This window comes from Panicum hallii, chromosome 1, assembly GCF_002211085.1.
Source record: "Panicum hallii strain FIL2 chromosome 1, PHallii_v3.1, whole genome shotgun sequence".
Lineage (NCBI taxonomy): Eukaryota > Viridiplantae > Streptophyta > Magnoliopsida > Poales > Poaceae > Panicum > Panicum hallii.
This window is the reverse complement of record NC_038042.1, coordinates 46,855,373-46,867,764: the sequence shown is the minus strand read 5'-3', so window position 1 is coordinate 46,867,764 and position 12,392 is coordinate 46,855,373. Positions and strand designations below refer to the sequence as shown.

Sequence of the window (12,392 nt, the reverse complement as noted above, 5' to 3'; positions counted from 1 at the left end):
GTAGGCCCCCTTCCTGTGCCTACACCACTGCACCTTCTCTCGCAGAGAGCAGAAGGCAATTGCATGCGCAACAGGCAAAGTCAGACCTCTGAGTGTTTTCCTACCGTTTTTCAGAGGAAACCAAAGCTGCTGAAAGCCTCTCAACGGCTAGCTAGCTAGCTCTAGGCTCGAGCTAGAGAGAGATCTCCCCATGTTTGGAGCAGCTCGATTCGAGTTCTATGCTAGAACATGAACAGGGAGGTGGAGGAACAGAGCCAGTGGTCAGAATCGGAACTCCCTGATGTGTAGCTCGCCTCTGCTGGAAGCTTTTGCCTGGTTGATCCAGTTGTTGACCCGGGAGCAGCGGCGCCACCGCAGGGTAGAGCAGTAGAGTACTCTGCTCGCGGTAGGAACTGAGCTGGGGGCAAAGCTGCCATGGAAGATCTCTTCTCTCCCATCCATCCATCCATCGCCAGGCCCATAGCCTGATGCCTGATTCTGACTGACACATCTATCTGACAAAGTAGAGTACTGCTGCATGTGATCTCCCTCTGGTCAGTACCAAGTTGACCCCAAGAGAGGAGGGGATGGCCTTGATCTGGCCGCCTGGCAGGTGTAAAGTGTAAAGGCACTGTGGCACACTATACCAATGACCACAAGTGGACAAAAATGCGAGGAATTCTCTTACTTTGTTGACCATGTGAGGGCGTGGCCAGAGCTGAACTGGAGCTTTTATCTTGGTTCTTGGTTCAGGTTCAGGGAAGCATGAAGGCTGAGCTGATGCTGCAATCACCAGTCAGTGCAGAGCAGGAGGGCATGGTCATCCTCATCCAGGGTTGCCTGGTTAGTTTCAGCTTTTCAAGGTCCTCAATTCAGGCGAGGCAGCCAGCGAGGTGGCAAGCGAAACAGTGAGAGGCAGCCTGCACTGGTAGCCTGATGGTACTGGCAGCACTCGTGCAAAATTAAAAAAAAAATGGTGTGACCAGATCAACATATGATGAGACAGTATGATTGATCGTCGGGGTCACTCACCAGTCAGCCAGCGGTCGGCACGAGTATTCAGACGTGCCGATCCGTGATGGAGACTCGTAGTTGGACCGGAGCTCAGCTTGAAATGCATTGCTACACACCAGACCTGCTTGCTCAGACCAGTGTCTTTATTCAGTTTCGAGGCAAAACCTTGTTTTGCAGCGCGAGAATCTTCCTAAAGTTTTAGTGTGCGAGTAGCTGTTACCTCCGATCGAGCTGCTGTTGCTGACGAAGAAGAAGTTGACGAGGCATCCAGGCTGCTCAATCTGTTTGCTGATGTTGCAGGTGGAGTGGAACTCGCTGCACGCTGCTGCAATGGATGACCAGAAATGAGCTAGCATCCAGAAGACGACTAGACGAGCCGTCAGCGCTGCAGGGTGAACAATTTCCTCTGGGCAAGCGGACAAGATTTGGTACCTGATAGTCAACAACGGCAATGCATATTGATTACTGACACTAACCTTTCAGTGGGCGATTACAGGATGCATGTAATACGCAACAGCACAGCTGCAGCTGACAGTTCAGGCATATGGCCCCAAGTGACAAATAGGGATATGCATGCATGCAGGATTAACACTTGTGCAGGGTTTCAGTCAGACACCGACGCAAGGCATACCTCCAGAAATGCACCAGTTTCTGATACAATTGTTTGTGCACACAATAAATAGCTCGGAATGTTAATGCTGCTTGAGCATGTCACAGGTTTGATACATGGTTGTGAATATTCTTCTCCGCTTGCAATAATAGAATGGCAACGCAATGAGTAAAACACAATGCAATTAAACTTTCTTCTCCACGCACAACCAAATGGTATTAGCAGCAAGTAGTTACTGGAAACGCTAGGGATTCCCAGTTAGGAGAAGAAATGTGGAATATAACAGCACAATTGTATATCCAGACATTCATCAAGTACCTTAGTACATATACCAAAATCTGGAACATAGTCATACAAGAATGTGTAAACATACAGAAGTATTTTTGAGTCATACAAGAGTGCGTAAACATACAAAAGTATTTTTGGAGATAAGCAGATAATATAATTTTGTTTTTATGTACATCCGAGTGTATGCAGAAAGTGCCAGTTAGATTTTACAAGTATGCAACTTTGGTTTAGCAAACCATGTCACACAGATTAGCTAGTATTACGAGAAATTGCTACTTTGATTCCCATCTAGGTACCATTATGAGCACAATACTTTAAACAGCCTCATCACAAGTAACTATTCGCCTAGTGTACCATCAAATTTATTGTCCAGAAACCATCTGAAAAAGAGCTCTGAAACTGCAATATCTTCTTCAGCATCTACTTCAAGAATAAGGTAGCCATTTTCCTAGTGTGCATGAGGACGGTACTCGATTTCCCCACGGTGCTCATATTCCTATATGAGCGTCTCCCTGATGAAATGAAACATAATAAAGGTCAAAACAAAACCTTTTGTTCGCGTATTCCTATGGTACAAACAGCAGAAGCATAATGCTAAGACAATGAATAACTGTGTGGTATTGTAAACATGCGAAATAAGAAGCCAACATCCTAAGGGTACCTAATGGAATGGAAAATATTCAAGATTTATTACTTTTAGATAGCTGATACTAGATCAACTAAATCAGAATATCCAACATCGGTTAACTTGTGTCATCAATCGAGTGAATTTGCAGAGTAGAGCAACTCATGTATGCACAACCGCACCATCAGTCCAGTGTGATCAACTGCCACCTATTGATGAAACCTAAACAGTGTCCCCCGGGATCTGTCCTTACCACTCTACACACATCAATGGTGCGCATCTCAGCTGTTCAGCACATAATCAGAGCATATGAGCTTAAATGGCGACAAATAAGAGTAACAATTGAAGGCCTGGCCTGCTTCTGGGCATGAATTACTATTGTTCAGAAGGAAGCATACAATCTAAAGTCATCCGTGGAATCGAAGGCTGCTTAATTATATCGATTCCTGACTAGTTGCCAGAACATGCAGCGCTAAACCCTGAAAGCTCTAACTGATGCAGAGTGCACGAATCAGTGCAGACTGCTCCACCCGAAGTCCCAACAGGACGGCGACACAATCACGGTTTCAACAGAATGACAGAAGGCAACACAGCAGTCAACAGGCTACATCCAGTCCAATCCGAACACAAGACTCCAGTTCGGAGGACCTACCCTGCCCGATCACGCGATCAACAGAGTAACCACCCAGCAAATCACGTCGACGGTCTCCGAAGTCCGAATCGAGGGTGCGCGTGGCACGGATGAAGTTAGTTTAGTCGAGAGGAGGCGGAAGGATCGGCACCTGAGAGCCCGGGACCCTAGGCGTAGGCGGCGGCGCGGGGTTCGTCGTGGGGCTCGTCGGGGAAGCAGTTGCAGCAGTAGCAGCCGCAGAAGCAGCGGCACCACCGGCGGAAGCAGCGGCAGTAGCACCACCGCGCACGCGCCCTCCCCGACGCCGACGCGCCACTTGAGTAGTCCATCGGAACTGAGAGAGAGAGAGAGAGAGAGAGAGAGAGAGAGAGAGAGAGAGGAGAGCAGAGGAGAGGAGAGGATAGACTCTGCTGGAAGGGCCTCGATCTCTCAGCCTCAGGGTCAGCGGAACAAGATGCTTTCCTTCGGCCGGCAGGCGGCTTCGGTATTTCTTCCCTTCTCGACGCCGTCACCACAGGATGACAAACATCTACAGCTGAATCTGCTGCCACCTGAAAACGTACAACTGCTTTCCACCTGCACCATCACCTGGCTTCAACTCTGAATTTGCCCATCAAAAGCTTCCAAGGTTCCATATATCATCAACCAAGACACAGGATTGACTGTTATGACTTATTGAGATCTTTCATGACTCCAAGCGAGCATCTGATTCTGATGGCCCCAGGCCTCAAATCAAGTTGACTTTGGCAGGGGATAACTTGAGCCGAGGTTCAGAAGATGAAATCGGAGATCACAATAACCAATGTTAAACATCAGAAACCAGCCTCAAGATCAACCAGTCCTTTGTTTGATTCTGACTTTTGAGTGACAACGAGACAAAATTAGCCAAGCATTGGGACTCCAAACTGGATGAGGTACGGGAGGCAGGAACTTTAGAAGGAAATGGTAGGCCGTCCTCCACAGATATTGGTCATCAGGAAATGCAGACTGCAACAGCAGTCTATGCAGTATCAGATTCTGTTCTCGGGGAAATTCAGTCTTACATAGAGATCAACACGGGGAACCTAGTAGCAAGACAAAGTGACTAGTGAGTAGAAGAATAAGAGTACAATGAAGAACAAACGAAAGAACCACTGTTTAGTCAAGAAATTCACACTTCAGTCAATAATATTCAGAAAACAGAAATGAGAAAAAAAGAGAGAAATGGTTGAAGCCATTTACATCTTAAAAAAGCTCTAAAATGTTTACTTTTTCATATAAAGAGAACATTATTCATGATATATGATATTGGGAAAAAATAGTATGATGAGAAATTTTACCATGGTTTCTCTTATCCTCCACATTCACCTTGGTTGTAACAGTCATGTGTCATCTGATAATCTGTTTTAGTTGCTGTTTTCTGATTGATGTTGATAACCATGTCATACCCAGTAGTCAGTAGCAATTTCACCAATAGTCATTGCAGGAGCAAACCCCATCACGGAACAAGTGGAAGCGATGGCGGTCACGCACAATGATCTCACGCTGGTAGAGCTTGGATACAAGTTTGGCATGCACATGGCAGTCACGGCACACTCGAAGGTTCTTGACAATACGAATAGGCATGTCATGGGGAATGTTTAGGATTCCAAATGCTAATGCAAGCCTCTCACTGTGGTAGGATAAGGTACTGCCCTTATCTTCCTCGTCGTCCATGTCTATAAGCACTCGGCTGGTATCCTTGACATAACCAATCAGTTGTAACCTCCGTTCCATGTCTTCCAATAATGCATAGATCATCCTTGTTTGGGGGTGTCTAGTATCCCCTGACATGAATTCATGGACCAAACCATTCCACTCTATAAAGCTCAAGCCCGTCTCCTTCTTGGCTCCTCTCTCCTCCATCATCTGCCGAACAGCTTTTGCATCTTCCCATAAACCATTGACTGCATATAGATTGAACAGAACAACATAACGTCCACCATCATCAGGCTCTAGCTCAATAAGTTTCTTTCCCACACGTTCGCCCACAACAATGTTGTTGTGCATCAGGCACGATGACATTAGAGACCCCCACTGTGATGCATGTGGCTCCATTGGCATGTCCAATAACACAGCTTCAGCTTCTTCCACAAGCCCTGCACGTCCAAGGAGATCAGCCAAGCATCCGTAGTGCTCCCTCCGGGGCTCAACCCCATGGTCCCGCATGGACCTGAAAACCTGCTTTCCTTCATCCACACGCCCTGCGTGGGTGCACGCACACAAAACAACGACAAATGTTGACTCATTCGGCACAAACCCCTTCTCAAGCATCCTTCTGAACAACTCAATTGCACGCTTGCCATGACCATTGGTCGCAAGCCCGCCAATCATTGCATTCCACAGCACCACATCATGGCTCCGAACTCCGTCAAAGACCTGCCACGCCTCCTCCATGCACCCGCACTTGGAATACATATCCACAAGCGCAGTCTCAAGCATGACATTCCCTGGCCTCCTCCCAAACCCCTCTGCTTCCAGATACCTATGAACCCACCGCCCCCTCTCAACAGCACCAAGATGTGCGCAAGCCTTGAGCATGCTGACCAGCACTACTGCGTCTGGCCTAAATCCCTCCTCCATCATCCGATCAAACACCCTCAGCGCCTCGCTGAACTGCTCCGCGCGAATGCACGCGTCGACCATCGCGCTCCAGGAAACTAGGCTCCTGTCGGGCATTCTGACGAATAGCTCACGCGCGGCCTCCAGGTCGCCGCTCTTGCCATATCCCGACACTATAGTGTTCCAGGAGACGGCGTCCAGCGCGGCAGCGCCGGTCGTGTCGAACACCCTGCGCGCGTCGGGCAGGAGGCCGAGCGCGCAGTAGAGCTTGAGGAGGCAGTTGGTGACGACGGTGTGCGCGAGCGCGCCGCACTTGAGCGCCTGCGCGTGCGCGAGCCCCGCGGCGGCGAGGCCATCGCATCCGCCTGCGGCGGGGGAGGGAGCGCGGGGCGAGGACGAGGCGAGGGAGGCGAGGAGGAGGGAGAAGGTGTAGGGGGTCGGCGAGGCTGCGGCGCGGATGCGGGAGTAGAGAGCGAACGCGGCCGCCGCTGGGGCGCCCCGGCGCGCGAGCGCGGCGTGTAGCGGGCAACCTTGGGACGGCGCCGTGGAGAAACCGGCGGCGGCGGGTCGGAGCCCGACGAGTGCCGCGAGGAAGCGGTGGCGGTGGCGACGGGCGGGCATGGCAACCGGGAGCGAGCTGGAGCCGGACCGCTGCCCGGCGAGACGAGATGGGTTTACGGCCAGAGCGCGCGCTGGTGCGTACAGGGTTTGAGTACCGTTTTGCTAGTCTGCAAAACAAAATTCTCTCTGAAATTCTGGATTCATATGGAAATTTATGTATTTTCTCTAAAATCCCGAATCATGTGAAATTTAAATGATTTCTCTAAAATTCCGGTAAATTTATCACGTTTCCTGATAGAATCTCAAGGATTGGTTTCAATTTCAAATGTTTTTGGACTACAATAAAAAAAATGCTCTGATGTAACGTTAACATCAAACTTGAAGTTTGCTGTCTAAATTTCGTTTAACCACAAATGGGATTTTGCCAATTAATGCCCATTTCATTTCTCAATATCTATACCGACGTGTTGAACATTTAACTAGTTTTCTTTTCGCCAAAAAAAATAAGCTCATTTGACTTTGACTGAAAAATAGTACAACGACACGAGTAATTTTAGGGGAAATATCCGAGGTGGACATGCTGTCAGAGACTCCATTTGGGTAGCATTTTCCAGAGTACACATCTTCGAGACAGTGCTAATCTAATTTCACTTTCAATTACACCACCGAGCCTTTTTTTTAATTTACCTCATAACCTCTCAAAATGCTCAAGCCTCAAGCCTAAGGCTGAAAAGGATTGATCTTTTGGAATTGTGTTTATCATCATACATCAGGTAACGTGGATGTTACAGTTTATACCCATCAATACAGGTTCAGATGGGTTCAAGGATAACAACTGTGATATATACTAGAGCTCCTACTCAACAACTACAATCGCTGCTATGTAACTAACATGAAAATTTATCGCCCCAAGCGAGATCAAAGAGAAACAAAGAGGACAAGTGAAGGGCTTGCAGCTCGTCCGAATAAATCATATTCCACAAAAAAAATGCCCTGGCTTCTTGGCGGCAGATAGATGAATGAATGGTCGTCAAAGAAACAAGGCTCTGGTATGCAGTTTCCTCCGCCACCCTCAGGATTGGGGTTGACATTTTCTTCATTTAGTCACACTTTATATTCCTGTAGATCCTCCTCACGAACAATGTCGATCCAAGATATCCTACGGCACCTGGATTAAACAACCAAACAATATCAATTGAAATCACACTGGAGTTTTGTATATGTCGAGCGCAGATCTTACCACATAGTGTTCCTAATCCTAAGCAGAACATTAGGGTGTAGCCGAAGTAGAAGCTCGTCTGAAAGAATCCTGACATCTTGGTCTTCATGTGGTAATAATATATGGAGTAGAGGTAAACATACACGGCAGTGGAAGCAGCAGAGAAGAATGAAGTCCACTGCCAGTGGTAGTTCTCAGCGTTTAGCAAGAAATATGTACCAACAACTGTTACACAGATGGTTACAATTATGAGGATCAGAAAGACCAGCAACATGAACCCATAAACATAGTACACCTGTCAATAGTTGATAGAAAAGGAAGAGGCGTCAGCATTAACTCCCAAGCTTCCTTAGTAATGAAACAATGACGATGAACAAAACAGAGTAGTACTCCATACCTTATAATTCCAAAACGATGTGAAGACAAAGTACATCTCAATGAAGATACTACCGAAAGGAAGCAGTCCTCCCATAAGGGCAATGACAGATGGTGTGAGGTACCATTTCTTCTCAGGAATAGGACGAGGGATAGTCTTTACTCTGCACGGATTGTTTGGGGCGCCGCTCCAGTTTCTACCAACAACAGTTCCCAAAAGAGCAAGAGGGAAAGAGATGAAGGCCCACAGGATAAAAACAACCACCATCGTACCGAACGGTATGGCAGCTAATGATCCGTAGAATATAGCAATAGTGTTAAGCACTAGACCAATTCCAAAGCACATAAATGGGAAAAGTGATGCTGTCATGGCCATTGCCTTGATCCAGTTTTTCCCTGCTCATCAAAAAAGGGATTTAAAACAAGTCAGGACCTCATGAGAAACATAGGTACGTAGTCCCATTTTACATGACAAATATGCCCGTACCCCCATGCCGTGAATACAGTGCACCACTGACATATCCAGAGATGAACGAAGTAAGAGCATAACAAACAATGAATGTTGTGACGATAGCTCCTCGCCTGGCAGAATAAGAACACGTGGTGAGTGACATTTTCTGTAGTATAACTAAGAACAATTATCCTTCAAGAAAATAAAATAGAAGCAGCATGCTTTATATTAAAATTGTGCAGTTGCTTGTGATAGATAGGTAAGATGTCATAATTCTAAATATACATAAACACCAAGAATTATTAGGATTATGGTGGGGCACAAAATTTTCCTAGGAACATTTTTTTTCTTTTTGGAGACCATAGGAACACTTTAAATAGTTAAAGAACAAGGGGATAGATCAAGGAAATGGGTCTGGATTTCATTAGAAGATTCTTCAAGCATTATGTCTCTAGGATGAGACTGCAGCACAAAAAACAACCAGACTATGCTACTCAAAGGTTCTACTTATAGGAAATATGAGATTTAGCAAGTTTTATGTTTGTAACATCAAATGTATATGACCTTTGGAAAGGCAAAGTATAATGAAACAATACCAACTCTGGCAGATTCATTACAATGCTGGCTTTACTAGAAGCTGCATGTAAAGAGAAAGGTATTTTATGAAGCAACATTGTAAATTAAGTGCATACCCAATGTACAACATTCCAATGATTGCCAGCAAAATTACTAGCAAAATAAGTGCTGCCAACTGTGTGCCAATACCAACAAGAGATGACAGAAGAACCAGATTTCTAGGAGGCCTGAAAACATCACCATGCACAAGCTTCCATCCAGATTCTTCATTGACATCTCTTTCCTGATACATGATAAGAGTATATCAACAGCTGAATTTTTTAAAACATTACTGAAAGAATAGTATATGCATATCATCTGTATAGAAAATTACCAGAGTTTCAATATCATCATCATCACGAGCATATTTTGCATAATCATTTCTGAGAGTCCGCATCAGTATCATTGACACTAGTCCAGTGAGAAAGATAACCATCATGAAAGAATTGAAAATTGAGAACCAGTGAATCTGCAATCACAGGCAATATCTGTGATCAGAGAATACAAATCAAGAATATATGCTGTGTGCCAATTAGAATATGTTGGACACAGTTAAAGAAAATGATAGTAGTGAAAAATTGGTATTGTAAATTTTAGTTCCCAAGAGCCAAGAATATTTTCTTTAATTGCAAAACCATATACCAGTTACCTGGTGTTCAAAGAAAGGATAGTCCAGGTACACATCAAAGCGATGAGCAAATGTTATGTTTGTTGGTTCCCACTTGACAGAATATGTCATGTCCATTGCCTTATTCGCATCAATAAGCTTTGGACTTTCTTGAGTAAGATTAACATGGATAATCTGCAGGAACAGGATGGTAAGCAATCATAGTTATGTGAAGGAAAGTGATATATGCTCGTGTTAGTTAAACACAAACCTGATTCCCATTGTATCTGATGACAATATTCTTGTGCGTGAAAAGGAAATATTTGTTATCATTGTTTCTGTCTGCCTCTCCAACAAAACCTGAAGATCTGAAAAAGATAAGGCTACGGAAGGTCTTAAAGAGAGCATATAAATAAAACGAGGAGTACATACATACCCCACAGAGGCAAATCATCTTGAATGAAGAACAGTAGCAGAGGGTAGCATATCCAGAAAAGGAAATCAGTCTTAAGTCAGTAGATCAAGTGCATATAAATCTAATTATCAATTAAATCAGTCAGTAGGCACATTATTTAATGAAGAGTAGGTAACTTACCAATGAAGAATTCAAACCAATATGAGTTTTCAATCGCATCTGATAATTGCTTGGCCTTGTCAGGATCAAGATCAAGAGAACAAATGGTGCCCTTGTCAACATTCTCTGAGACAAAGCATGATAGTCAGTGCACCTTCCCACTTCAATGTTAAAGTACTGAAGCAGGACACAGAAAAATGCATAGCTCACTCACTCCTGAACTTGATGTCAATCTGGCTGTCGATGAGTTCATTCCCACCAAGGACCTCGCCAAGCCCTCCCCACTTGTGCACATGGTTTTCTGTTGCATGGCAGAACGGGAGGCTGTAGTAGTTGTACGTCTCCTGCGGGTTGTTGTACGGGCCAACCTTGTTCACCCAGAGCGTCACGGGCTCATCTGCTTGGTACTGCAAGAAACAGCAGCGGTGATCAGGTCGAAGAATGAAACAACTTCCTGACGGAAGACCCTCTTTCCGTAGTACACGACGGGCACGAAAGTCACCTAAATCACACAATTAGAGGCCAGGCATTGCAGACCAACTACATTACGTATCATAAGCAATAGGTAGCTGAATGTAATGGAGACACAAGTCCTAGAACATGCACTTCAACAGGTCGAACGTTGAGGTTTAATAATCTGCACAACGCCTCACTCATTTTCACTCCCAATCTGCAATCCGCCACTGGCAAAGGTTGATCTAGCGCCCGCGCAACGGCTCGATCCCGCGCGCGTACCACCCAGAGATCCCGCCCACACGGGCCGGCGCCACGCAGATCTGACCCCGAGCGAGCGCGGATCTAACGGCGGGCGGAGCCTAGCACGCAGACCGAGCCGGCCGCCGCGGCAGGGAGGGCGCGGCACCAGGAAGCTGGTTTTCCGACGCGCATGTAGCTAGCGCGCTCGCTTCTGACGGAGCAGGAGATGCGGGCGGACGCGTCGGTCGGGTACCCACCTTGTGGTCGGAGTCGGAGGCGGCGGCAACGGGGAGGAGGACGAGGAGCGCGAGGGCAGCGAGCGCGGCGCCGCCGGCGGAGGCCATTGGCGAAGTGAATGGCCGGCCGGCGCGGGGCGGTGCTCGCGTCTCTGTTCTTTTCCCCGCTTGTGTTTGGAGAGGCGTGCAGGGGTCAGCCCGGGGGAAGCCGGAGGTTTTTGAGGGAAGTGTACAAACACGCCGTGCTCTGCGGTCGTGCAGACTACAGTCTGCAGGGTCAGGTTTTTTCCTTTAAATTATTACTACTCATTTCCTTTATCAAACTAAAATTACTGTTAGTAATGGTCAAATTTAAGGAGTCTATCCGGTTACCAACCACACTTAACTTTAGGCAGGTGTGGACAACTATAAGAAAATATGCCAAAGAAATTCGAAGCGTATAAAGAAATATTGCTACACTTTTATAAAATAGGAAAAAATTCAAAGAAAAAAAATATTGCTGTACTTTTGACTCTAGGATGTGCTGAGTCTAAAAGAATCTTGCTAAAAGTTAGTTCCCAACTAAACCTTTTGAATTTAATCAAACTTATTTAAGGTCAGATATGGCAAACTGTGATGGGGAACCAAGCATGCCCACTTGTCGTATCAAAATTTGTAGCCCTAACTTCATTTCTTTCATTTTTAAAAAAGATACTAGCTCCACTCTATTTAGAAATAAACACTTGAAGTTAGATCTTAAAAAAAAGCAAAACTAATTTATTTTAAGTTAGAAAAATATATAATTAGTATCAAAATTTTTCTAAAAATATAACCTATTTGTAGTTGCTCTATTTGTATCTTCTTTATTAAAAAATAGTAAGCATAACTAAAAACATAAATACTAGAAAGATGAAAAATTGCATACGGATAACAAACAAGTAGAGTGACAACAGATAGGTTATATTTTTAGAAAAATATTGGCATATGTTTCATATATTTCGTTTAAAATGAATCATTTATAAATTTTGTAGTTTAAATTTAAGTATTTTAAATTTTTATAAATAAAAAATACCTTTAAAATCACTCAAAGGGCTAAATTTGTCCGTTTTGTGGCAGTTGGATGATCTCAGCTATCTAATTTTATAGTTTAAGATTAAAATCAGATTTTTATAATAGTTCGAGAATGTAAACTGAACTTTTTTCGTTTAAGAATTGAGTGCAATGGTAACTCATGGCACACGCACACACCGGAACCTCTGACTATGAATTGGGAGTAAAGGTACTCTCTCTGTCCATAAAAGAATATAATTATGGAATCTATGCCGATCAAACTAGTTCAAATTTAACCAAAT

General features: G+C 45.0%; 2 protein-coding genes across 3 annotated transcripts; both read right to left on the bottom strand.

Annotated features, from left to right (window-relative positions):
- Positions 1–444: 444 nt before the first annotated feature.
- On the bottom strand, positions 445–6,394 carry LOC112892094 (putative pentatricopeptide repeat-containing protein At5g40405). 2 transcript variants are annotated; one of them, XR_003228666.1, is made up of 5 exons: positions 3,299–4,243; positions 1,214–2,403; positions 1,012–1,114; positions 668–921; positions 445–585 (listed from the first exon to the last, which is right to left on the bottom strand). XR_003228666.1 is itself a non-coding variant. In XM_025959174.1 (3 exons), the coding sequence occupies exon 1, from the start codon at positions 6,346–6,348 to the stop codon at positions 4,594–4,596; it is 1,755 nt and encodes a 584-aa protein (XP_025814959.1). In that variant the 5' UTR covers positions 6,349–6,394; the 3' UTR covers positions 1,919–2,403; positions 3,299–4,211; positions 4,467–4,593. The 2 variants fall into 2 exon arrangements, 1 of the variants encoding a protein (XP_025814959.1); XM_025959174.1 differs by lacking the exons at positions 445–585; positions 668–921; positions 1,012–1,114 and adding an exon at positions 4,467–6,394 and having other exon boundaries at positions 1,919–2,403; positions 3,299–4,211.
- A 574-nt stretch (positions 6,395–6,968) lies between these two features.
- On the bottom strand, positions 6,969–11,260 carry LOC112872306 (transmembrane 9 superfamily member 1-like). The gene is made up of 12 exons (XM_025935698.1): positions 11,083–11,260; positions 10,344–10,536; positions 10,151–10,255; positions 9,992–10,009; positions 9,827–9,915; positions 9,598–9,750; positions 9,283–9,417; positions 9,026–9,192; positions 8,370–8,464; positions 7,905–8,278; positions 7,529–7,802; positions 6,969–7,456 (listed from the first exon to the last, which is right to left on the bottom strand). The coding sequence occupies exons 1-12, from the start codon at positions 11,167–11,169 to the stop codon at positions 7,389–7,391; spliced, it is 1,758 nt and encodes a 585-aa protein (XP_025791483.1). The 5' UTR covers positions 11,170–11,260; the 3' UTR covers positions 6,969–7,388.
- Positions 11,261–12,392: the final 1,132 nt, after the last annotated feature.

What these genes read in the sequence shown, in the direction of transcription:
- LOC112892094 (XM_025959174.1), bottom strand. Translation starts at nt 6,348, where the DNA reads ATGCCCGCCCGTCGCCACCGCCACCGCTTCCTCGCGGCACTCGTCGGG.
- LOC112872306 (XM_025935698.1), bottom strand. Translation starts at nt 11,169, where the DNA reads ATGGCCTCCGCCGGCGGCGCCGCGCTCGCTGCCCTCGCGCTCCTCGTC. An exon ending in CCTCCGACTCCGACCACAAG is followed by an intron (nt 10,537 to 11,082) that starts GTGGGTACCCGA and finishes TGTTTCTTGCAG; the next exon opens with TACCAAGCAGATGAGCCCGT. An exon ending in TCAGATACAATGGGAATCAG is followed by an intron (nt 9,751 to 9,826) that starts GTTTGTGTTTAA and finishes CTGTTCCTGCAG; the next exon opens with ATTATCCATGTTAATCTTAC.